This window comes from Trichoplax adhaerens, genomic scaffold (genome assembly GCF_000150275.1).
Source record: "Trichoplax adhaerens TRIADscaffold_6 genomic scaffold, whole genome shotgun sequence".
NCBI lineage: Eukaryota > Metazoa > Placozoa > Uniplacotomia > Trichoplacea > Trichoplacidae > Trichoplax > Trichoplax adhaerens.
Genome location: NW_002060948.1, coordinates 2238362 through 2265093, shown reverse-complemented (window position 1 = coordinate 2265093; position 26732 = coordinate 2238362). Strand labels below are relative to the sequence as shown.

At 33.2% G+C, this 26732-nt stretch overlaps 5 protein-coding genes across 5 annotated transcripts; 2 read left to right on the top strand and 3 right to left on the bottom strand.

The window, feature by feature from the left end:
• Nucleotides 1-1596: 1596 nt before the first annotated feature.
• On the bottom strand, nt 1597-5530 carry TRIADDRAFT_57344 (uncharacterized protein; the record flags this gene model as incomplete). Its single annotated transcript, XM_002113279.1, has 10 exons — nt 1597-1671; nt 1985-2155; nt 2307-2426; nt 2536-2640; nt 2981-3158; nt 3315-3602; nt 3782-4030; nt 4487-4580; nt 4844-4924; nt 5515-5530. The coding sequence occupies 10 exons, from the start codon at nt 5528-5530 to the stop codon at nt 1597-1599; spliced, it is 1377 nt and encodes a 458-aa protein (XP_002113315.1).
• Nucleotides 5531-6393: 863 nt separating this feature from the next.
• On the bottom strand, nt 6394-7041 carry TRIADDRAFT_57343 (uncharacterized protein; the record flags this gene model as incomplete). The annotated part of the gene is made up of 1 exon (XM_002113278.1): nt 6394-7041. One exon carries the CDS (start codon nt 7039-7041, stop codon nt 6394-6396), a length of 648 nt encoding a protein of 215 aa, XP_002113314.1.
• A 4184-nt stretch (nt 7042-11225) lies between these two features.
• TRIADDRAFT_50388 (uncharacterized protein) lies at nt 11226-13876 on the top strand (the record flags this gene model as incomplete). The annotated part of the gene is made up of 10 exons (XM_002113639.1): nt 11226-11286; nt 11686-11776; nt 11934-12017; nt 12184-12227; nt 12363-12441; nt 12523-12613; nt 12862-12952; nt 13375-13474; nt 13567-13618; nt 13706-13876. 10 exons carry the CDS (start codon nt 11226-11228, stop codon nt 13874-13876), a joined length of 864 nt encoding a protein of 287 aa, XP_002113675.1.
• A 1483-nt stretch (nt 13877-15359) lies between these two features.
• TRIADDRAFT_57341 (uncharacterized protein) lies at nt 15360-18380 on the bottom strand (the record flags this gene model as incomplete). Its single annotated transcript, XM_002113277.1, has 10 exons — nt 15360-15479; nt 15802-15861; nt 16002-16127; nt 16206-16382; nt 16517-16581; nt 16889-16926; nt 17042-17088; nt 17222-17293; nt 17493-17587; nt 18269-18380. 10 exons carry the CDS (start codon nt 18378-18380, stop codon nt 15360-15362), a joined length of 912 nt encoding a protein of 303 aa, XP_002113313.1.
• A 1853-nt stretch (nt 18381-20233) lies between these two features.
• On the top strand, nt 20234-21870 carry TRIADDRAFT_63312 (expressed hypothetical protein; the record flags this gene model as incomplete). The annotated part of the gene is made up of 5 exons (XM_002113638.1): nt 20234-20446; nt 20682-21045; nt 21121-21307; nt 21398-21481; nt 21586-21870. The coding sequence occupies 5 exons, from the start codon at nt 20234-20236 to the stop codon at nt 21785-21787; spliced, it is 1050 nt and encodes a 349-aa protein (XP_002113674.1). The 3' UTR covers nt 21788-21870.
• Between the last annotated feature and the right edge of the window lie 4862 nt (nt 21871-26732).

Here is a 26732-nt window from a genome sequence, read left to right as displayed (position 1 = left end):
TATTCGAAACTACTAGCGACGATATACTGTATAGTTGTAAACAGTCAATTTTCATCACAAACGCAACGTGCGCGTCTTTTTAATGAATTAACCTTAATTAAATGATCCATCCGTATCTACTGTACTGTAGAGTAGTACAGGTACAGCAGAACAGCAAATAGCAAAGTTTCAATATGCAAAACAGTACAAGTGAGACCGATTGCATTTGTAACTTTTATAGTTGTGATGTAAAACTCCAAACAAAGCATTATTGTTAATTAATTAGTACAATTATACTGTAAATACGCACAGCAGTAAGCAACCTAGTTGATCAGTTTTCGAAAAGATTGCGATATGCCACATTCCATTCCAATCCATACATTGACACGAAGCTTATATTGATAGATTTGTAGTCGTAAACCGACTATACTGTACTGTATAGTATAGTTATCTGTATCTGACTAGTCGGTGTATAGAAACATCCGAAAAAATATCGCTTTTTTACCTAATATGACTCCAAATTATGCTGCTCACTGTGCAAATTATACTGCACAATAGTGCACATGCGATCGTGAAGCTCTATAAATATCTGATAATTTGAATTTTTATTGATACTGTACTGTACAGTATAATAAAATTAAAATTATCTAACTGGGAAAAAGATAATAATTACAGTAATCAATGATAATACTGTATTTACGGTTAATCAATTTTTAAAAATGTGATACTGTAATCAATTTGTGATAACGATAATGATAAATATATTAGATAGTGGTTATTGACATGCGATAAAGATTTCGCGATAAGCATTGATAACGGGTAGCTTACTGTCAGAATTCCTTATACTAATTATTTGTAACTCACGTAACAGTACACGATAGCATGATGTACGATATTAGCTACATAACTGCAGCAGTTGTAAGGAAACGTAAGGTAGCATTCCTTTACGTGGAATATCAAACACTGTATACGACCTCCATTACATGCCAATGATCTCATGCTATTGCACTCTTTAGGTCTTCTCAGAGGTATGTGGAACATTTAACAGATATAACAGCGCCTGAGCGGATTTTGCTATTACTGTAGTAAAACAACTAATTAATCCAACCTTATAATTTACTTGGAAACGGTTACTATACTGTACTGTATAGAAGGTGATAAACAATCGTTAGTTTATCTTTCATCTGGCCCATTGAAATTATAAATTACTGATTTCATTGAATACTTGAATCTCTAAAGTTTACACTATGGGCGAACGGGTTCATTTTTAAACAACTACGAGAATTAAACGATGATCATCGGTAAATTAGTATCATAACTTATTATTTATTGCATAATTTTCGATTTTAATCAAGCAGCAAAGGCAATAATGTCATAGGACGTTGAAACGATGCAGTAACATGATAATAATTATCATAGATATTAACCCTTAAGCAACTCAACATATATCATCCGTTGATAATCTTATAGCAATTTATACAGTGTCCTGATCTGCAGCTACCTAAAAACTATTAAATCTGTATATAGTTAATAATTTCTAACATACTCTGTTCAATTTGAGAAAAGGCTAATTATACTGTATATTTATTATATATCACTATAAGTGCATTGAAAAATTTAATAGTTATGATTACTCTTCCCACATTGATCTTGATCTATACCATTGACCAATGGTTTACGCCTAAAAAGCCACTAATCATAAAAATAAAATAAAATATCTATCTTTTCATAATATGAGTAATAGATACAATAATAACTAATGAAATTTACTAGTCAATATTCCATCAGGTAATACTCAAATTATGCTTGTACTTCCCATTGTGAAGTATCAATAATTTTTGTCAAGTAAATTTCGATAAAGTGCTACATGAATTTTTATATTAAAATTATCTATTTTCTATCTTCTTCTTGTCATACGTTTAATTTCACTTTCATCTGGAGTGAAACAACTATCCGAACTACTAGAGTCTTCGCTTAAAGATAATGATCCTATACCATGTCGTACGGTAGTTCCTGGGGTTGTATGCGGTCGTATAGATTCTGATTCTGAAACTCTTTTTTTCCTTCTGATAATCAACTGTCGACGCAGAGATTGCGGCAAGACGGAATTTCTACCGCTATTTTTTCTAGTTATACCATCTGCAGTTTGTGGTCGAGTTGGCCAAGTTATTTTTTTCTGAAAGATAGGAAAATCATTAGTAATTGAGCATGAAATTTTCACAACAACGATCCTTATGCATGCTATTAAAGGAATAAATCAGAAAGTATGGAAATGCTCTTAAAATCGTAAAGCAATAATATAATCAACTAAATTTGCTAAATTGTACCTTATCTTTAATGCTATCCTTACGAACAAATTTCTTTGTAATAGAATCGAAAATTAATTCGTGAGCGAAGCTAGTACATGCTGAATTAATATTGGCAGTAGATACCCTTAAGGCTTGATTCTGTAAAGTAAAATTGTTTTATAAATTTATAATATGACGAAAGACTTAATTTGAATAAAGTGTATTATAAATAAATAACCAGTGATAATTTATCTAACGTGTGTCTTACTGCATCTCGGATGTGAGCCGTTGCTTCCAAGAATTGTACGTGACTTGGCGGCCCATCTTCGAAGATATTTTTGCGTCTTTGGCCGTGACTTGATTGTGGATTGACCTAAATTTATCCGTATAATAAATCGATGCATTAGCTATTTAATCACTTGTAAGAACTTGTAGTAAATCAAGAAAGCACTATGCTATATTTCCAATTAAATAATTTAATACCCTGAAATTACCCCTCAATTTACATTGCATCTATATAAATCATTTAAATGTAAACGTACTTTATTGGTAGCATACAACACAGCTCTATCGTGGAATTAGTTCCTACTGATATACCCCATATACAGTATAAATTAGACTAGCATAGCAAAAGTCATTCCCAGTAGCATAACTCATTCTACGTGCATAAGCAGTATCTATCTAACTCGATCTTTCAAGATAGAGTGCTTTACCGGTGGTGTGGAGCTTACGGATGCACTTTCTAGTTCATCTAAAGCATTATTCAACAGCAATCTATCTCGCGTAACATCAGCTGACTTCTTTCTGAGACCAATTTTTAAATCTTCTATACGATCTTCTGCATAAGATAACTGCTTTTTACTCTCCTCGTTAGCTTCCACAATGTGTCTACTGGTATGGGTAAAATAAAATTTTAATTTTATTGACATTTCTGTTAATACTATCATAACCATTAATAATGCAGAAAATTCCCCCAAATTATGGGGAAATAAATGTATTATCTAAATAAAATGAAATGTATCTATATTTTAAGTAAAAATCGATTACCTAGCCGAACTATCTTCTGAAAAATTTTCCAATTTTCTAATATCATTTGTGCTCGCTGATTTACGACCAGAGAAAATACTATTATGGCTATTTGCTTGAAGATTTAATGTTACAGAAGGCTGACTTAAACTTCGTTTAGTTAATGATGTCGATGCTAAATCAATATCGCGACGATTTGACTGCATGGAGCTCAAGTCAGAATTACAATTTTGATCTTTTTTGGATGAAGTAGATCCATTAAAAGGCCCATTACGTGAAATAAGAGGGCGATTACTCTTTCTTGAATATCTATTTATTAAAATGTAACTTTATAATAAGTAATTCGATATGCGAGAAATCGTTAGATGAATTTAGGCAATGCAAGTAACGATCTGCGATGGCTTATCATGTAATTTCATTATAAAGACATATATCTGTCTTTTATTTTATCAAAATATTTTGTAGCAAATATTAGGAAAATAAGTTACCGGCTTGGTAAAATTTGTATTTTTGTGCATGCAGTCCTTGTATCCTTAAATTCGAATGCGTATCTTTTCGACTCTTGACGATTCTGCTGATTAGTATCTATCATTTCTATCACTATATCAGACTTAAAACGTTCCCAAACTTCACTTCTTCTAACAATATCCAACATGTTCACGTTACTTGGAATGTCATCTCTTTTTTTTCTTACTAACTGTAGAAAGTTTTCACCGCCGTAGGCTTGAATATCATCCCTATCAATCAAGGGTTAAATTAAAACATTTTTCTAAGTTCGTAACGAAATGGCATTTTAGCTAATTTTAAGCGAAAAGTAAGAGGATATGTATTTGATATTTTTAATTTAAATCTATAAAAACTAGCATGCAGAAGTAGGGAATACTACACAAAAACTCCCTCCATGTACTACCAATAACTCCTGATTTTTGTTGAGTGCGGTATAAACGGACTAAGAGGAAAATTTTGTAGAGCAATCCCTCACAAAAACAGCTAACATAGGCGTCTTGATAAAAATATTTAAAAGCTACAATATGGCATCGCAATCGAAGGCAATTCAATCTACGAGTGCATGCACCGTATATAGTATCAAAATACTAATAGATGCTATTCTCTAAGGTATAAAAGTCTCGTAAGCGTCTAAATACATAGCATTGAGCTACTTTTAACCTCTAATATATACCCTTGCTACTTACAGGCTTATCAAATAGCAAGTAGAGAAGCCATCACTTAAAACCGAGTAACAACTAGCAGAATTTTCTAATATGGAACACTCACCAAAAAAATGACCTAGAGTGTTTCATAAATTATATAAAATTTTGAATGCATTCAATAAGAAGGACATTAAATCAGTGAAGATCGTTATGGAATGATAAATTGGAAAGTATAACCGCAATGAAGGAATATATTTTATTATAATCATGCCAACGCGATTTTCCTTGTAATTAAACTTTATTTAAATATCGTATTCGTAATCTAAGCAAAAACTGACTGAAATTATACAACAAAGTTTTATATATGCTATAATTAAACTACCATCAATATGACTATACCTTCTTGAATCATTCCTAATTTTATAATTTCATGTTGCTGTTTCCGTTCGACGAATACTTTCTTATACTTTGTGCATCGTCCTACATTAAGTAGACAGCATGGCATCAGAATCAGATAATTTACAAGCTGTAAAGTGTAAGTACTATAACATTTCATATGACCGAATCATCGCAAATTATTCGATACTGTTGATACTGCAATCCAATAGTAAGAATAAACCGCTTACAAATTAAATAATTTATAATTATTGAATAATAATGATATAATATATTTAGAACGATAGCAGCAAATATAAGGACCACGCTAGATTTTTGTCTTTTATTTAAGATAAGATGAAAGGGAACGAATAATTACTAGAGCTCTAGAATCAATCAGAAAAATTGACTGATAAAAATAAATGGCACATATTGTCCTCTTATTGGTACCTTTTATTAAAAAATATAGGTGAACATTTTTTTGACCTTCGTGCAGTATGAGTTTGTCCGGCGGGTATGCCTATTAGGTTAATAGATTGTATCATAGTTAAGAGTTAGTCTGTGACTGATTTACCAGATCAAATTTGATTAGTTAGTATTATAGGATGATAACTCGGCACTGTAATAGTAATCTTAAAGTTTACTGCTATCGATATTCACTTTTCTCAAATAAAATGTTAAATTTTATGTCTTACTTCTACGATAATTCATTTGTTATATGTTTATGTATGTTTTTGAAATTAATTTCATTCACATGTAAAATCCATTATTTTATAACCACTATTCTATGTGAAATGATCTTTACATAGAAATAATAGCAAAACAGTGTTATATTATTAGAGTATACATCTAGCTATTATAAATGTGCATACAATATATACATACATAAGGACAATAGTTAGTATCTTTATAATATTTAGGATCAAACAGTCATGGAATCCTAACAATTAAAAGTTAAGCTAAAAACAGGACTTAAGCAAAAACTAATCATTGGAGAAGTGTAAAGTCAAATCTAGGATATTATAGCATATCAAAAATCAGTTAAATTTTAGTTGCATTTATTGTAGGTTTTAAAAGACTTGGAAACCCAAATTGCTAGCGGTTGCTATTTCAGTAATTATTTCTAAGATTGTAGCACTAGACGCTTAACTCCATTCGTGGAATGAAATTAAATTTATAAGTACTGATAAACCTAAAAGGCACTACATTTTCTTAACACTACACATTTAATAATAGGGTATTCCTCCAATTTACATAATTTAAACTGACAACTAACGCAATGATTTGCTTTCTCATTCTTCATATTATCTATACCTTCGTATTAATGATACTAAATAAATTTTGACCAATACGTAATCTATATCAATTTAAGTTTCATATATACCGGTAAGGTACTTAATAGAATCGTAGATACTGTAAATAATAAATAATCCTTAAATTAAAAGCGCCTGTAATATACTACTAGTTAGTTCCATTGATACGTCTGATTAAGCTAAGTGTACGGCTGTTAGCCAAAGAATTCTCAAGTTTAAATAAAATTTAGTGCTTCTATNCACGAGTATTCAGTACTACAGTTATAGAGGTATAATCCTCAACATATCAGCTTCAGGCAAAGACTTTACGACGCTTGTATTATTCATAAACTCAATTTTTTTCTTTTTATGTCGTTCTTGTATTGCTTCCAATGTCAACTTAAATTGCCTCTGATCAATCCGTAGTAATTCACATGCATCTACAATGACCATACGCATCGGTAAGGGTGCACCAGTTCCGATAGGATCATCTTCTATTAATGCTAACGAACCAATATATTCTCCAGTGAAATGTTGATGGATTAGGCCACATCTAACGTTCATTGTTGGCTGTTCGTACAGCATTCTAACAGTTCCTGATAATATGTAATAGCAAGACATAAACTGTTCCCAAGGTTGTCGATATAGAACTTCTTCAGCGCTGTGTCTCTCGTAAGTTATAACTCTACATAAGCTCTCTTGTATAATTTGCATTCCTTTGTGAATTAATTTCATTCCAGCAACAACATCTCTAAGAGCACGTAACTCTTTCTCAGTGCGTTCTTCGTCTAATCCTTTGGACATTACTTTCCTGGCTTCGTCAGTTATAATAATGGCATCGTGACTTTTATAAATATCTTTATTGAAGACAAGCATAGACTCATTATTCGAAGTTACGCTGATGGAACTTTTTTTAGAACCGCCTGTCATCTTTCCGTGATTATTTTAAATAGAGTCCAAAAGTAATTTGGGCAGTAATAATCGAAAAATTTAAGTAAGATATATAAATCTTCACTACACCAATATTAGTTCTTGTGTACCATCAAATATTACGTCGGTAGTGTAAATTTGGCATTTCTACGATAGAGAAGGTAATTTTCTCTCCATAATCAGATTATACTGAAATTTCAGTCGTCTGTATCTGATTTCTGATTTTACGTTATAGCGAATCGGTTTATTATTTAACCGGATGACTCTTTACAGCGTACATGCCAGTGTATACGAATGAAAATTTTTATGAATAAACATTAACAATTTTAATACCTAATACGCAAGTTGTATATGGTACCGTAATTATACTAGTAAGAATACAATTTTGTACGAAATAAATATTTATAAATGTGGTATTGCCGATACTGAATATCCTATGCTACAGTTTTGTATACAAATTTAAGGATTTATATGACAGGTGCATGTACTAATTTAGTCTCTGTTTCCATGGTTGCATTCGTTATTCAATTACTGTCGCCTTTACATATTGTTGGTAGTAAAAAATGGCTAGACATGGATAACGGTCACGATTCATCTGACGATAATTCTAGTGGGCTATCGGCACTTTGGGATCATACTGAGTTTCATGCTAAAACGCTGATTATTTGTACACGTTGCTTGAGTACATTGTAACTCAAATTTGCTATATGTTAATAACTAAATCATTTTTTTTTAAATAGGCGTAGATTATTATGTCCAAAAACGGAACATCCTAGTAACGATATATATATACCATAGTTTGTAGAATAACATTCAGTACGCTGTATGGCATACAGCAACTGTATTATCAGTAATATACCTACTGTATAATGTATACGGTTGAAAGACAGATTAAACAATAAGATAAAAATAATTACTACATATTTAATTAAGACAGAATCGCATTAAGGTCAGTGATACTCCAACGGTTGGTCCAACCTACTGTATCAAAATAAGTTGATATAAATAACTATCCGATAAATAAATAATTAATTAAGGAAAATTCATGAATATTCAATTAATCGCGTGCAACGCGTACAAAATATGAATCGGAAATTGAAAACAATATCTTTAAGGATATATAATTATAATTATTATATTTATTGAGTTTGATTACAACATTGGTTCGATTGCAAGCGTAACATCTAATCGTTGATTTGTAAATCTTGTAGACAGTGTACCACGGTGCTGTAAGACACTGTAACACATTATGGTACATACGAGTATAAATAGTTTTATTTTAAAAATCGCTCTATCAATGACTTGCAAATGGATACTGCATAGCAATCAACCCATGGTAATCTATTAAGTAATGCCAACCAAATCATAATGAATTCGTTAATTGGCTAAGACTGTATGCTATTCTCTTATTAGTCGTCATAGTATTATAGTCAAATTCTACTATGAAATGTACAGTTGTAGAATACTACAATGTATACAGAATAAGTAAGTGGTGAGTGAATTTCTGTTACTTCGAAAGTTGGTTATGTGAATACAGAGATTGCAGATTTACATACGATTATTCAATTTAAGCAACTCCATAACTCATAAGATGAACTTTGATATCGTGTTAGTCCACACTAACTGTACTCTAATTGTTCTACTGGAGACATAGAGACTCTTTATTTACGAATTGAAGTACTCGCTTCGCCAGCATTAAAATCGAACTATGCGCATTTGTTCCCCACAGTATACAGTACTGTGTACAATTTCTAAAATCAGTGGTACTAATTTATTTCTAAATCAATAACATCAACAGTCTGTTTCCAAGCAGAACTTAGGGATCAACATGCAAACATAGTAGCGGATAATAAGATTCAACGTAATATTTTCAACTTGGAAAAAAATCAGTTCATTTAAAACCGGCCGTCTGCATACTAAAGTAGTATCGCAAGGAAATGTTAAAAGTCAGTCCGTCCAAGAGTGATCTGTCTACGTACTACAGTATTCACTACAGTATACAGTACAGTACAGTACAGTACATCATACGGTACAGCACAGTACAGTACAGTACAGTACAGTACACACTACTGTACTGTACTGTACTGTACTGTACTCACTGAGTGTACTGTACTGTACCATTTGCGCGACAGTAGTGTGTATCGATCGAATTGGATCTCTTGCATTTTCTCTATAGTAAAAGCTGTTTAAATGGAAATTTCTTACAAATCTGGTTGATGATCCCTTGCATTTTCTCTATAGTAAAAGCTGTTCAAATGGAAATTTCTTACAAATCTTGTTGATGATGATGTTTTACATTTGTGTCATGTAGATGGTTAAAGTCGATTTAGTTTTAGCACAGTGAAGAAGTTGAGGTCTTGATGGTTGTATTTAGCTAACTTTGTTTTAGTATTATGTAACCTCAATCGTTGTAAAGGAGAGTTCTCATTATAAGAAATTTCCATTTTAACAGTTTCTTCTATAGAGAAAATGCAAGGGATCTAATTCCATGCTACACTTGTGCAGGACTCTGATGTACACTATAGCATGAACGCATGATGTGCCAAAGTACACTAATGCAAGTGGTAAAAACCAGTTTGTCCCACCGAATAATTTGCTCCATACCGGTTAACTAATATTAACCCCCGTACCAGCGTGACCCCTTTCGCCAAACGCTGCTGCATACTGTACAGTGTACAGTACTGTACTGTACTGTATGTACACTGTACAGAACACGAACACAATACAGGGTCTCTAGTGTACATTCTACGGTACAGCATGTACTGTATAACTGAGCAAGCGCTGTACGTCTACGACGTCCTTTGATGATCAAGATGATAGGGTAGAGCCAAGGCAAGGTCAATTAAAAAAATTCTGGCTGGGCAATGCAGAATTTAGGTTAGGTTATCGTTGTGTCTTCTGTTGACTTACCGCAGCAATTAATATTAAATCGTAAATCTCCACACACCCTTTCAATCGTTCATGCAGTCTGTTGGAAATTCTTACAATAAATTCTGAAGCTACCAAAAAGACCTGATTAAAGACTACAACTACCTATACTACCAAATTTCAATTGCAGCTGGCTTGAAATCACGATCATGGCACCCAACACATCGAAAAATACTTCTCCCCCTTCAGTACCAAAGGCCATTAAATTTGCATTTGGTGGTGGAGCAGGGTATGTATAGGCGACAGTGAATTGTCTGTAGTGTAGCATCAGTATTGTAGTGACAAGGTGCCTAGTAGTAGCGCTGTAGATCGTAGCAAATCGACCAAAACTGGATACGTTTCCTGAATACGTAGCTGACTGCAATAGTACTGTTCTGTTCGGCAATCGATGCAAAACATTGCCTTGCAGTTGCTAGTTGCTACTACCTACCTATGCAATGATCCAGTTGTGTTGATTGCATCATTCCTAAGCTTAAATTTTTTTACTAAATTGTCCAATTTCTTTAGTGCTTTATCTGTTCAAGGGTAATCTGCAGAGACGCGTATACAGCATTACCTACAGTATGTTCTTGGCGAGCGGCACACGCAAAAGCTTCACTTACAAAAAATAGAACTCTTATGATGGTCAAGGCTGCTTATTTAATAAATCTTTCACCCATGGAACATTTAGTACAATAATACCCTCTTGATTAGAAGCGTTACATTCATACTCAACTTATGCATAGCAAATTAGCAATCCTAGGATTGGCCAAGTTCACACAAGAGCACGCTATAAAGCGACACGCTTGACCGGTCATGGTGTCTTATAATTAATTAATTATAGCCAGTCTTCGAAACAACAACTCTAGAATACTCCTAACTCATATGAGTAAAGTTGTCGAATAATTGACCTTGCGCATTTCTTGTAAAGTTACATGGTTTGCATTATGTATTAACTAATTTACTGTAGTAATCCATGATACAGCATGCGTAGAACTTTTGCTGTGGTCATTGTTATCCGCTAAGTAAAGCTCAATCACGCAGTATTGAAATTAGAATATAATGCGGTAATTATAATACAGTACTATACAAGTTTTTATAGTTAGGTACTGATTAGATATTTATCTTTGATATGAAGCAAAGTGCATGGTTCTCTATACTTTCCGTTAAATTTGCCCTCATTGAAGCTATAAAATTTCGGTTCACGGCTAATGGTATCATATATATTTCAATGCCATGAAATTATTTGATTATTATTTGTTCTATTCACTTTCAGAATGGGAGCTACTCTCTTCGTTCAACCCTTGGACTTGGTCAAGAACCGCATGCAATTAAGCAGTAAGCGTAAACCTAACTATTACATCATTTTAATTAATTAATGTATATATATATATATACTATTCCTATTAAAGGAACATATGCGCATCTGTATATACGTGCACTATAATCCTACATGTACGGTATCATTCCATTATCAACTGTAATGACCGAGTAGTAGTCTCCAGCTATTACTGTTGGTTCGCCTACGTATCCCAAAATTTGCAACTTACTGTACTACTACAATTAGCTGAAGTCATTATACCAACAAATGTAGTATATTAGGTAGTCAGATGCTAACATATTATATTCTACGGTAGATATGATATTAGTCCACAACTACTATCAGGATAAGTTATCTGTAATCCTTTCACAGTTGCATTTCCCTGAAAAAAACTTCAAATTTTTATTAATTAATAGGTGTCGGTGAAAAAACGAAGGCCTATAAATCTTCACTGGATGTCATTATAAAAATAGTTCGAAATGAAGGAATAACTACGTTATATAATGGGTTTGTTTAAAAATCACTGTCATTGAAAACTTTTAGCACCTTAGTACAATGGTATATTTATTAATACATGATGCGTCTCGATAGGAGAGTAGTAGTGCATACTATCTAATTGCAACGGACTTTTCAACGTATAATTCTTAAATATTGAAATATTTAGTTTGTCAGCTGGCTTACTTCGTCAAGCTACGTATACCACTACTCGACTTGGCGTCTATTCAACACTTTTTGAGCGATTTGTTGGGTAATGAACACCAATCAAATAAACTTATTAATTATTAATTAGTAAAAGCTTCATTGACTGCATGCGGCTTCTGAAATTATGTATACCTACTTTTATTGTACTTTCGAACACAAATAAAATTCATCATTTTGGTACGTACTGATGAGCAAAATTTGTTATAACGCAGGAAACAAGGCCGGCAGCCTACATTTATTAATAAATGTGCCATAGGTAGTATTGCAATCTTTAAACAAGTCAATCTTGTTATCAATCGAATTATGCTGAAAAAGCATATTGTAAAACATTAGACTTCACCATATCAAATATAAATAACATTATATTTTTTAATCGATTAATCTGCTATAGGGATAACAGCTGGAGCTGTTGGCGCTTTTATAGGAACTCCGGCTGAGCTCGCGCTAATTCGCATGACTGGTGACGGCAGGTACTGTGCACTGTAGAAAAAAGTCAAATTACCTTTTGATATGAATATTTTTAATAATTTGATGAATACTTTGCATAAAAGTTTACCAGCTGCAGAACGGCGCGGTTATACGAATGTTTTTAACGCCTTGATCCGCATTACACGAGAGGAAGGCATTTTAACCCTATGGAGAGTAAGGATAATACGATCAGACTATAAAAATTCTTTCAAATTGTATATTTGTATGGCTTACTACAGATGCAATAGGAAATGTTGTACCGGCATTCGAATTTGCGATTAGCTGTTCTGTGATATAATGCATGTATACCCGGTGTGCAAAACCAAATGCTAATCTGTATTGGAGTTACTAATACACGACCAAGCGTTTATGTAGGTATGGTGTGACAGTTATGAATTAATTGTCTGTTAATTACTTTTTAGGGTTGCCTACCTACAATTGGAAGAGCCATGGTTGTAAATGCTGCACAACTGGCCACATACTCGCAAGCAAAGCAAACTTTACTAAACTCAGGTACTATTACTAGGCGAAAATTTTCTAATATGCAACATTCTGCTTGCTTAGTATTAGCGCTAGTAGAAGTAAGATCTTTATCTTGATCATCTAACTCCTTACTATTTAGTTTAACGAGGAAACTATTGCAAGATAGAATTCTGATATATAGAGAAAATGTTAATGGCTTATATTGATAGACCAAACTGAGAATGAAGATGCATCTAATAAGTCATCACTCATAATTATAATTAGTGACAGAAAACTGATGAGTGACGAATATAGCCTTTGTAGTAATTACCGTACATTGTAGCCTTGACCTAAGATCACCTCGCATGAACTCGTATTTCTGAACTTGTATTGCTTTTTCTACAGAAAGTAACCTAACCTTTTGCCTATGAGTTATGATTAATTTTTAAATAACTCCATAATTTTTTTACCAGGATACCTTAAGGATGGTATTGGTTGTCACTTTGTTGCCAGTATGATCAGTGGTCTTGCTACAACTGCTGCTTCTATGCCCGTAGATATTATTAAGACAAGGTCATCCTCTTGTCACAGAAAGAATTAAATGGTTTATAATATATATCTAAGCACTTTGAAATATTCATTTTTCTTGTAATACTTTATTCTAGACTCCAAAATATGAAAGTAATCGATGGAAAGCCGGAGTTTAATGGGGCCTTGGTATGTGTGATGTCGTCAAGAGATGCTCGCTACTATCATTAACTAGTAACTGAATACTTACATGAATTCTCTATAAATTTTCCTTAGGATATATTTATGAAAGTGCTTCGCAATGAAGGATTTTTTTCGCTGTGGAAGGGTTTTACCCCTTACTACGCAAGATTAGGTCCTCACACGGTGCTAACATTTATACTTTTAGAACAAATGAATAAGGCTTATTTCAAATATCGTGGTATTGATAGCGTTCCTCAGTTATGAATTCTTTGAACTAACTTAACGCTTATAAATGCATGATATGCCACCATACCAGAAATTTAAAATGATTACAAATTCTATAATAAGACTACGGTTAACTTCTATGTTTCATACAAAACGTATCTTATTGCTTAAAAATTTTAAATGTAAACTATCACAACAAATTGGGTGATAATGCCGCTATTACTGTATAATTTATATTAAAAATTTCTGACGCAGCACTGTTAAGCAAGATATATCAAGATGGCAATAACAAATATTTTAATTTTTCTTATGCCATCACATCATAGTACAGAAAATTTATTAAGCATATACGCGTATGTACTTTAGAATGATAGTAAATACACTTTAAGACAAGCCAATATTTATAGCACTTTCCACTTTGGATGCTAATGGATAATGAACTTTATCACAGTTTATTATTATGCCAACTTTAGCTTGCAAGTACACATCGATTTGCGTGTTGCTCTGGCGATTCAAACTATTGCTGACTAAAGATACAATTTTCAGTGAATTTCCAATTTAATCGTACGATAATTGTTATATATTTTACAATATTTAATCGGATTATCTTTTACGAAATTGTTTCTAAGACATCAATCAAAGTTCATCTACAATTCACCGGAGATTATTCAACTCGATTTGTCAACAATTTTTGCTATTAACATTTCAATTCGAGAATCTATAATACTTGAAAACATATTAAATAAGATCTTATTGCGTTTGCTTAACCTATGTAATTATTGCGAATTCTACTAGTCTAAAAGACAAGATTCTTCTGGAAGTAGATTCTCGAATTTTTACAACTATCAATGCTACGGAAGTAAATTATAGGAAAAATAAAGTTGCACTAAAGCATAAACTTTCATCAACTGTAAATACTTTATATCGTTGTGTACGTTTTTAAGGAATTTCATGCAAATTTTGTGATCGAAATTCGCTCTTAATAATATCAAGTCTATTCAAATACTATTTCTAATGGTAAGATTATCAAGCTACACGAACATGCTGCGAGTATTCACCTAATCATGCTACAAGAGCACTTTGCTAAAGAACTGTACCTCTTTCTTAATTTTGCACTACTTACTTAAACTGTTTGCATATTAACAATTAATGTGGGTCTACTATTATAAATTTAATTCAATAATTACAATACCTGAAACTTAGTACTTTACTAATCTTGAGAATTAACGATTTTTTTAATAGCAATCCATTTACGAAAGAAGGAATGAGCATAAATACTGATCGCAAATAATTTTATTAATCGTAGGAATTAATTATTTGAGTATTTCGATACGATTTAATGAATAAAGAATACGGAGATAGAGCAACCGCTACGGTAACATCGCCTTGAGATATTCAGAGCTGAGTGCCGAAATTTAATTTATTCTGACAAATAAGAACACTATATACAGTACAAAGAATTGCAGTTAAATTTACCCAATTCATGTAATCATAGTCAAATAATTACAGTATGGGCTAAATTTTAAATTATGGAGTAGAAAGGGGGCTTATCACGACTGCCATCTACTGACGGTGGTGTCATGTTGGGTGGTCGGAGGAGTTGTTCGCACTGGTTGATAACTAGAGACTGCTGGATAGACGGCTACATGTCGGAAAATATTCATATTGTAAGAAATAACACAACCGTACATTAACAAATACGTAATCCCATACAACATTCATGTACGTATTTACGATTACAGGCTAAGTAGTTATCGAATACAGTAAATTTGTGTTGATACCACTGATTACTTACGCAAATTAGGCATTTCTCTGGGCGGCTGCAAAAGGAATAATATTGTTAATTTTATTTGTTATTACCATAATGGCTATTACATTCACATTAAATCCATGAAACTATAACAGCGTTGATAATCATACCAACGCATAACATAGAAGAATTAGGTGAATAAAATTTTACGTACTAGTCCCATCTGTGGCATTAGTAGAGGATGCATTTGACCAGGAAAAAACATTGGAGACGGCTACAATATCAACAAGAGTTATTTTTAACCATTCAGTATTATTGTGATACCTCATTCCCTATGCCCATACCGAAGCGACAGCGTATTTATCATAAAACTATCGGAAATGTAATCGCAATACAATTTACTAAATATAAAACCTGTTGAGGAAGAAGTTGTTGAGGGTTGGTTGCAAATCTTTGTTGAAGATGGAATGGAGATATTCCATGAGCAAGGTGTGGGTGGACATGTATTGGTCTCGTAAATGACTGCTCCTCTGGATTTTTCTAATAGTTTATGAAAGAGTATGTTATCGGAATCTGAACCAAGTAACTCTATAATAATTTTTTGCTAGTGTTAATAACCTGTGGAGAACGGTAATTTTTATTATGGTTAAAATGCCGATAGTTTTGCATGTAAAAGGGGCTATAAGGATAATTTTGTTGCAGCATAGAATACTTCATCTGTTTATGCGATGGAGTTACATCATTATTAGTAGAGTCATCACGTTCACGCTTTACAGTAGTAGTGATGGTTTCGATCTGTAAGAAATTGTTATTCATTACGATTTATACTAGTTCATTAAACATAAATTTATTAGTAAAAGCGTAAAGAGTAGCACTCATTAGTGAAGTACACGAGATAGTAAATCGTTAATAGTATATAAGGTAGATACCGCAGAAATTTCTCCATGGGCGCTGTCTGCAGAACTTGGCTTACTGTTGCCTTCCGCTTCAGTTGCTGAAAAAGAAGATTTTCAATATGTCACGGTAAACTATATAATAACCTTCACCTTGTTGTGGTTTTTAATGCATTTATCATATTTATGCCTAATAAAGCAATCATTTCTTAATGCTTTACTTAGCAACCACGGCATTACTACTAAAAGAAAGTACTTCGATATATTGGTATTTAAATTGATAGAAGCCGGGCTACTTCCAGCTAGTATAAAAACTACTACGATATCAATCGAAGACGAGGTTATTATGATCAGGCAATGTATCAATTCTCAAAATCTTAAACGAACGAGTTATCCACAGATTCTTACATGTAGCAGCAGGCTTCGAAGGATTTGTATCAGCATTACTAAGCGTTTCATTGAGGATATAATCCATTAAAATAAAAGTAAGTTATATCAATGTTGATCTATGAAATGCGATACGTAAACACGTTATTAAAACTACATATTAATTATTCTTACACTTGTTCTTTAACATTTCTCCTATTATTATCTTCTCCATGTAATACCTATCAAAAATAGATTACGGTATATAATAAGTTTGCAAATACCTTATAAAATAATATTTGAGACGAAAAGAAATATTTTTATCTAATGTAAACGCAGTAAGAAAGGAAGTCTTATGATTCCATAATGAATAACCTTTTTTAATTCCAGAAATAGATTATGCTTTTTGCCTTTCAATACCTCCAATTTCACTTCCAAAGCCTGAAGCTGATGGACATTACCAATTAGATCAAATTTAAATAACTTTCAATATCTTTGACAATATAATTATGGGCTTACGAACATTACATTTACAACTAATGAGGAAGAAGTTTCAAATGTGGTCTTATTTCAATTTACAATATTATAACTTTTCAATGGGTTATTAGACCAACAGTCACTAGCGCTAGGTAGAAGATACCATTACCTGTTGTTGAATCACGGTCGCATCTAGCTTGTTTGATGAACTAGCTTCTACGTTGGAGTGTTGATGGCTTACCTTTTGTTCCTCCTTATTACCATCTAATAACAATGGAATAGTTTTTGAAAGATTTAGTGCCTCATTGATAATTATATATGTGTGAGTAGTTTTCAGTGGATACGACTGATATGCAAGTACATAAAGTCAAAATTGTACAAGTACTGTCTGGACTACGCGAGTATTACGAGTGCGGGATCTGTTAGTAATAAGGATGATGACAAATTTGAATTTTTGAGGCTTGGATAGACGGTATAAACGCGCGTATTTGTAAACAAGTAAAAGTACACAACTGGCAAGTAGAGCAACTGAACATGAATTGATTATGAATTTAGGGTCGTATTCTATGAATTACTTGGATGATCATTTGATGAAAATAATACCAGTACTACTGCAGCATTCTGTTTACTTTGCATTTCATTAATAGAGAAGATAAATTTCATCGGTTCATTACGTGTAGCATAAAGAAATATGGAAAAGTGGACTGCAAAATAGATATATCATCGATCACTTTTAGACACAAAATTACTATATCCACAGTTTAACCTACAGTAATTACAATCTATAGCGATATCGAACACTCTCTCCATATTGTAATAGATGCGTATTTCAACAAGGACAGAACTAATATCTTCTGGGAAATAATTTATTTTGATATGAAGATTACACAGCCGAACCTGTATACATACATTACAGAGTAAATACGTGTAGACTTTCAAAATTACCTGTGCCTTCTTGACTATTTTTTCGTGCAATATAAGACTTTATAGCTTCATACGTTGTTGTAGTCAATTCTGGAGTCTTATAGACTATCGTTTTATGAGTAGCAATAGGCATCCTAACACCAAGATGGAAGATACATTTATAATTTCGATTGACTGTTTATTATTCAATATGGCATCCAACAACACCAATAGCCCTTGTCAAGTTCACGACCGCGATCTCGCTGTTCCAAAATGGCGTACGTACAGTACAGTTCGTACAGTACTAACATCCACCGCACAGTCATGGTACTGTACTGTACACTATACAGTACGGTACCCCGGAACCGAACCTTCTACAGACCGGACCGGACCGGGTCGGATTTTACATTTCGGTGTGGAACGGTACGGTATAGTACGGTGCGGTACGGTCCAGTCCAGTACATGGTACTGGACTGGAAAAGTACAGTACATTTACAGCAAGTACTGTGCACTACAGTACGTGTGCAGAAAGGTCGGCCACCTTGATGAAATAACAGATTTTCAAATTTTCTATACTGTATATACTATAATGTCTCTATCAATTATAAATTTCTATACTGTACTTTATTATCCAACGTATCGTAAGAGTTAACCCACCTCCAATACAGATTTATTATTGGATGGAGGGCGGGTGGACACACTTTGTCACGTTAGGACCGTACAGTACACTGTACTGTACTGTACCAAAACACTGTAGCATCAAGCCGCCATCCATGTGCTTATTCATCCCATCATTCCTTGCGGGATTCTCCCTTTTCGTCGTGATCTCTTCTAGCCATCTTCTTTTCGCGCATCGACTGCATCAATGGTGAGTAATTTTCACGATATATTCTTGTCTATTGCTCAAAATGATCTTATTTCTTGGATAACTTGATCTCTTGTTCGTTGTGATTCTTTGCATCCAATTAAAATTAGCATTACTTTGGTTATTGATAAAATTTGATCGATAATGAAATGGGCTAGCAAGTCGGACAGTGATGCTCGTGCTAGTGGTCATCTTGACAGGACAATTTCTAAAAATGATACACTTCGATAGTCTTCATTAGATAGTTAATATGTTGTCCATGGATACTAGACTACACATTCTATCTTATTCTAAGTAATGTGTACTAACTTCGTTAGCTTAAAAGCCTCATTACAAAAAATAGTCATGTTAATGTTAGTGTTCGCCCAAAGTTGTTACTCAACTCTTTTACACCCTCCGTAGAACTGACTTTCAACGGTCTCAATGGCCAAGAAGGGACTACTCCTCCATCACTGTGTTAAAATAGAGTACAATTGCTTGACAGTTATTTGAAGCTGAGGAATCTGCGTAGTTAACGATGCTAAGCATGTGAAAAAGAGTGTTATTTCCGAATAGATCCCTTGTATTCAATGCTAGTTGATCGGGATGTTATACCGGCCATTCCGGTAGTACTATACTGGATTTTCGTTTACCCTAAATGGACAGCATAAGATATCTTGTATAGAAATTGTAATTTGCGTAATGGATTTTATCTGTTCGCTTATTATTATGCTTGCTGCATTAGCCATTGCTTTGCAAGGTTGAAATGTATCTTGATCAGTAGGACAGGTTGATATTTCGCTATAGATGTAAATATCCTGATAGAGGTTGAACTTGAGTAATGCATTTTACCACGTCGTTGACTCTTAATGTGTGAAAATAGCAACGCTATGCCCTCCGCATCGTTGAATGTGTATGGATTGGTAGTTGATACTTACCGTAGTTGCAATCAGCTAAGCTAAACTGTCTCAATTATTAGCTCCTAACGCTTATTAGTTTAGCTGTCTTGATTTATAGACTAGTGTTTCTTCATCAACTTTGCTTCAGACCGTATAGACGCGGATGTACGTTAATATGGTACCTAATATGTGGTTTTTTTTCAGGCTGCAAGACCATTAGTAAATGTTTACTCGGATCAGGGAGAAGTTTCTACTTCTGTCCCTATGCCAGCTGTGCTTAAAGCACCAATCAGACCAGATTTGGTCCAGTTTGTCCATACCAACATGGCCAAAAATAAGAGACAACCTTATGCCGTTTCTACAAAAGCTGGACATCAGACCAGCGCTGAATCTTGGGGTACAGGAAGAGCTGTTGCTAGGATTCCTCGTGTTCGCGGTGGTGGTACCCACAGATCTGGTCAAGCCGCTTATGGCAACGTATCTTTGCGTAATATTAATTTTTACGTTAGTATGTTGGTTTATAATTTCTTACTTAAATGATATCCAGTTATGTGAAATGCATGATTACGAGAAATGGAGATTGATCTACTTGACGACATTATCGCATGATTTAATTATATCTGAAAAGTAAGAGTGCTTACGATAGTGGAACTAGCTTTTTGATAGGACATGATAGTTATTGTGAATGTGATAAACCTTGACTGATAAAAAGATGTGCCGTGGTGGTCGTATGTTTGCACCTACACGAGTCTGGCGCCGATGGACTAGAAAAAGCAATTTATCCCAGAGGAGATACGCTTGTGCCTCTGCACTTGCTGCATCTTCATTACCTGCACTTGTTATGGCGCGTGGTCACCGTATCGAGAACATCCAAGAAGTGCCACTTGTTGTATCCGACTCAGTCGAATCTATCACTAAAACTTCAGCTGCCGTTGCTTTCTTGAAACGAGTAAATGCCTATCAAGATGTCGAAAAGGTAAAAGCCTCGCGTACGCTACGAACTGGCAAAGGCAAGTTGAGAAACCGTCGCTACGTTCAACGCCGAGGCCCATTGATCATTTATAACGCCGATAACGGTAAAATTTCCTAAACGATTGCCCAGTTAAAAGCATGGACTTTAAAAATCTAATTATGCGTAATTTTTTTAACAGGAATCGTTAAAGCTTTCCGTAACGTTCCTGGAGTAGAACTAGCCCAAATTTCTCGATTAAATTTGTTATCACTAGCACCAGGCGGCCACATGGGTAGATTTTGTGTATGGGGTGAAAGTGCATTTAAAAAATTAGACTCAGTTTTTGGTACATGGAGAAAATTGTCTGAAGAAAAATCGAATTATAAGTCAGTTATTACTGCTTGATATTTTTGAGAACAGCTACATTTAGCATGAAGTTATCGTATTTTAAACATTTTTCTATTTTCGTTCTATAGCTTACCGCGTTCAATTATGACAACTAGCGACATAGCAAGAATCATTAATTCCAACGAAGTACAAAGCAGCATAAGACCCGCAAAGTATGTTCTTACAGTAAACTGTGATTTAGGTTACTTTATAGTCTATAAAGGTTGTGATGATGATCATTATCTTATATCATTTCTCGGACTTGTACTATTTATAGGTCTAAACCGAAACGTGCAATACTTAAGAAGAACCCTCTGAAGAATGTGAAAGTTATGCTACGTCTAAACCCTCATTCTGCAGCGACTAAGAGACAGGCATATCTAGCATCAAATAAAAAGGCCAGGCAGGAGCTTTTGGAGAAGAAAAGAAAAATTGTCAAAAAGCCAGCAAAGGGTGGCAAAAAGTCTGGCAAAAAATAAATTTGAAATAACTGATGATGTTATTTTGTTTTAAACCGAAGCATTCACAATCTATATGAAAGAAAAATAAAATACGTATTGTTTAAAATGGTTTACGTGTCTTTTCTCGGTAGCATTATGATAGTATAATGTAAACGCAACACTGCACCTTCGCCTGATAGTTTTATTTGTAGTCAATCTCGACGTTGGGAGGATGTACATATTGCAATCGTGCCTAAATTATCCTCTAGTAACTAGTTTTAAGGAGCTAGATTGCAAACAAATTTATTGTTATTATGGGAGCGGGTAAGTTAGGCTGTAGATGTAAGACGACAGTATTACAGTGGAGAATCAGGATAAATTGAGATGACACACTTCCCAAGTTACAAGTAGCTTACAGTATATTGGTTTTATTCATGTTTATAATAATATTCGATCTACCCTTTATTGATGTGCAGCTCCTTCTGTTACAAATGTTAACCCAGGTAAGAGCCAAAAGTTATAAATGCAATTTGTTCAGAAGATGTAACCGTCAATACAAATATGGTGCATATTCAAAGACTATTACTAGTACAGTATTACAGCGTAAACTAGCACGGTAGGCGAAATAAGCGAGCTCTAGATGGACGATTTTATATATATCCCTAGCTATACACATCATTGTTTTTTATTTATTAATTCTATATTGGACTTAAATAATGTGTGGATATACTTGATTGCAAGTCAGTATTCGATCTAAACTATGATCAATCACAGTGTTTGCATTACCGTAGTAAATTTGTTTAGTCAACGGTATTGTACACACATATTCTTGTATAAAGGAATGCTCTACATTTCAAGCAATCGATATGAGTAATTCTTACTAGAGTTACCTTGACTAACTCTAACTACAACTATACAATGACGGATTTGTTCTACATGTTTCTCTAATATAAAGTTTTTCGATTTAGAAATCAACTACGTTATATTGCAATCACTCGGTTTGATACCATAAGATGCTTTTAAAAAATTGGACTTTTGCATCACAATAACAAATCTACTCAGAATATATCTAGTGAAATCAAATATTGTTCTCGAAATAATCAATTCTATCAATCGTAATACTACTGAGTAATTGACTGCACGCTCATGAGTTTTGTTTCAAATTTCTACCTATCGCCTGACTACTCTTATTCTTATTATAATTCATAAATAACTTATTTACTCCAAAATTAGTTCAAAGTAAAGGCGATTATACGACATACAATATTCACTATCTATACATATCAGTTTACTAAACTATCTAAATACTCAAATGCAATAGGGCAGTATTACTACTGTTATCGAAGATAACTAATAAGGATACGATAAATAATATTAACACTATAATCCACAAGTTAATTGTAAATATTCCTACAAATAGTATGTCTATCCTCTGTAATTTACACCCATAGCACATAGGATACCATGTCAAATTTCCTATGAATAAATATGGGAATTCCTATAGTATAGCCATGGCACTCTCCACCAGATACTGCATAGCTTAATTTATAATAACAGATTAATATCAGAATTATGGCCATAAATCGCATCATGTGACCTCTCATTAAAACTTAACAGATGTTGGCCGCAGCATTTGAAAAAAATACTGTTATATTTAGTAAAAAACAAAGTCACCATCGCGTATGGGAGAAAAATATATATATATATATGTATAAAGAACTACTGTAGTATTAAGACTTATCACCATCATTGACGATATAATGAGAAGAGTGCTGTCCGAATATTTCATTTGAAATTAGGCCATTCATTATTGATTACTGCCGACCAGTACAGTAAATACTCGCATATATGTGTATATTTGGTATACAGTTTAGGGATAGTCCAACTGGATCGGTGCAACCCTCTTGGATCTTCATTAGCAAAGGTTTGCAATACAATAAGCAAAGAGAAATTAATTCAGCTATAAGAATTTCGCCTCTAAATCGATTATTTTATGAGTCGATTTTTTAGAGACATACTGTAGTGGCTATAGTGAAGCGTATCTGTACCTTTCGTAGGGTAAAGATTATCCAATATTCCATTTCATTTACGGAAACATCCATTGGAGACTCCAAATCGATCGATACAAGATAACTGATGGTCACTAATTACTGGCGGCGAAAACTACAATTCTAATTCAGGTTCCGTGAACTAAACACATCGATTTATTCTAGACATCTCACATAAATGTAAGTCAATAGCAAGTGTCTAAAATTATCATGATTCAATCAGAAATTATACTCGATATGAATTTACTCTAATGCAAAATTGATCTCTATAATCTATGGTAGTATCGTGCGGTTTATTTTAATTTCTTAACTACACTAGCGTGGTCAACGTTGATATTTTTCTTCAAACAATAAGTATTTAATCATGGTAATTTGTGTACCAAACATGCATTCAATTACTATTACTCGATCATTTTTATTTGCTCATTTCTAAATTTTCATATTTGGCATTTAAATTAAGACCAGATCTTTCCAAAACATGATTCACCATGGGGTACATTTTAGTTATGGGCTGAAAATTTCGACTTGAACCGAGTAGCTACATAATACTACAATTAATCTTATTTTTTTACTATTATCAAAATATCATAACAACATTTGCTGTATATCTGACACAACGACTCTAAGCCAAACACCGATTGTTGATCAACTAAGAACAGCATGCAGTAAACGAGTGAAACTAAATTTCTCTTTTATAAAGTAGTAGTTTATAATCGAAATATCTCCTTGTGTAAGTTTAAATTTTTCAATACCTTCCCACATTTCGACTACAGATTTATCTAAGAAAAGCACGTTGCAAACAAGCTGTTCAGTGTTTAAATTAATTTAGAAACATAGTTCCTTGATCAAGATTTTTAACTTTCAAGATTTTTCCTAATTTCTCCTACTCATTGATGGAAAAAAGTAATCGATAAACATCAATCCGTTATATAGTAAGGTATAGAGCTTTGATCGGTGTTACAATCTCTTTAAAGTCTTCTCTACAAAGTTTTAAACAGTTTATTTTGCTGATGACTACGGTACGAAAAATTTATGATTTTGACTTCGAAATGATTGCCGTATGATATCACACTAGTAAGTAAGCAACTGCTCCTGCCTTAATTCACCATTAATTTTTTATAAAATGAAGGAACTGTATCCTTCCTGACAAGGGTTGCTATTAGATTGCATTTAAAATTTTTCAAATACACGATAATTGCTTTATTTTATACAGTACTGTACTGGATAAGCTTATGCTGTTCATGATTAATTTCATTAGCAAGCCGCCGATAACGTTACTAATCTCATAAATAAATAGGATTATGACGTTAAAGTCATGTTTACTTCGAATAAAAAGACCTTCTCTTCATCATTATTCTTATTTTGAAACATTTTCCAGTGTCAAATGATCGACATAGTAAATCTTAGCGCATAGAACGTTGCGTTAAACTGCCATAAATATAGTATTCACTGTCTAGTCTACATCAATTGCATTAAGCATCTTTAATCTTAATTCTAAAATTTTTTTAAGCGCCAAATGATTCACATAGTAAATCTTATCGTTTAGAATTATTGCATTAAATTGTAATAAACAGATTCCTGGTTGTATTTATTTACTTCGACTAAACTAGAAATTCTTTTTTAACTTCAAAGCTTGGTATACCTCGATTCCTTCACACGTGAATTATCGTAATTATATCTAAACAGGAGAATTATAATAGCATAGTAAATGTATATATTTTGAATCCTTGTTTATTTTTATAGTGTAACCGGAAAGATTGAATAATTTTCACAGCCTACTAGTTACATTGATACCTGAAATGAGAAGACTTAATAGTTACAACAATGTAAAAATTAGCATTTATTATGCTATCAAGACAGAACAGTGGTATATTGTTCTGGCACTCTTCTCCAGTTTTTTTTTTCCGAAGATATCGTAATTACACGCAATAATCTTTCATATTTTCCCTGCTAACTAATTTTAGATCGTTATTGAGCTACTCCATACTTCTTTTTTCAATCTCTAATAGCGTACCTATATAGAATTTCTCCAAGTTTTAATTTTCACGCATTTTTACTCAGTTATCTGTTTATTGATAAAGTTACCAAAGCTACAGTTGTAAAATTGGTCTATTCATGTTAGCCATGTCAACTCATGTTCCCGTATTTAATGAATTATATAAGCTACAACATGTACAATGCTGTATGACAAGTTTATTACTATTTTCCTCTATTACATTTCATATACACTACGGACAGGAATACATCATTAAAATCAACATTAGGAGACACTATAAGTGCCTGTCAAGTCCTATTTAAAGATAGAAAGCACTTTTTTGTTTTTTCATCGAGTGTTTCAATTTGAGTCTCACAAGTACAGGAACTCTAGTGTTTAACCTGCAATGATGACTTGAATGAAGGAGTTAAATATGGTTCATTTTATTTATACATCGATCACTATTCTAAACCAGTATTGATTCGATGGATAGACTATCTCTATGCAGTATACTTGTTTCATTAATTTATAATCATCATACTTCCACCTTCCATTAAAGATAATTACTAGTCAACGATAACATGACCGATTAATAAATAGATAGATCGTTGGCTGATTCGGCTATTACCTTGGTATATCAAAAAGTAATAAACTCATTGTCTCTGTTATTTGTAGTAGTCTTTCTCAAAGTGTTCAAACTAAAATTATTATGATACTTGGTCTGGTACCTTGTAGTAGAAAGATAGAGACTGTATTGTACTGTGGCTGTCATGTAAGGAGAATTATTTTTTCTCTTGTTAAATATAAATAGCATCGGAGAATCACATTTTGGCATCAATTTTAATATTCATACTCATTCTACCCCCAAATACATCAAAACAACTTGCCACGAGATCAATTCAATAGAACTACAATCGAAAAATATCATTTGTTTTCCCGTATTCGGGGTCGCTTATTTACA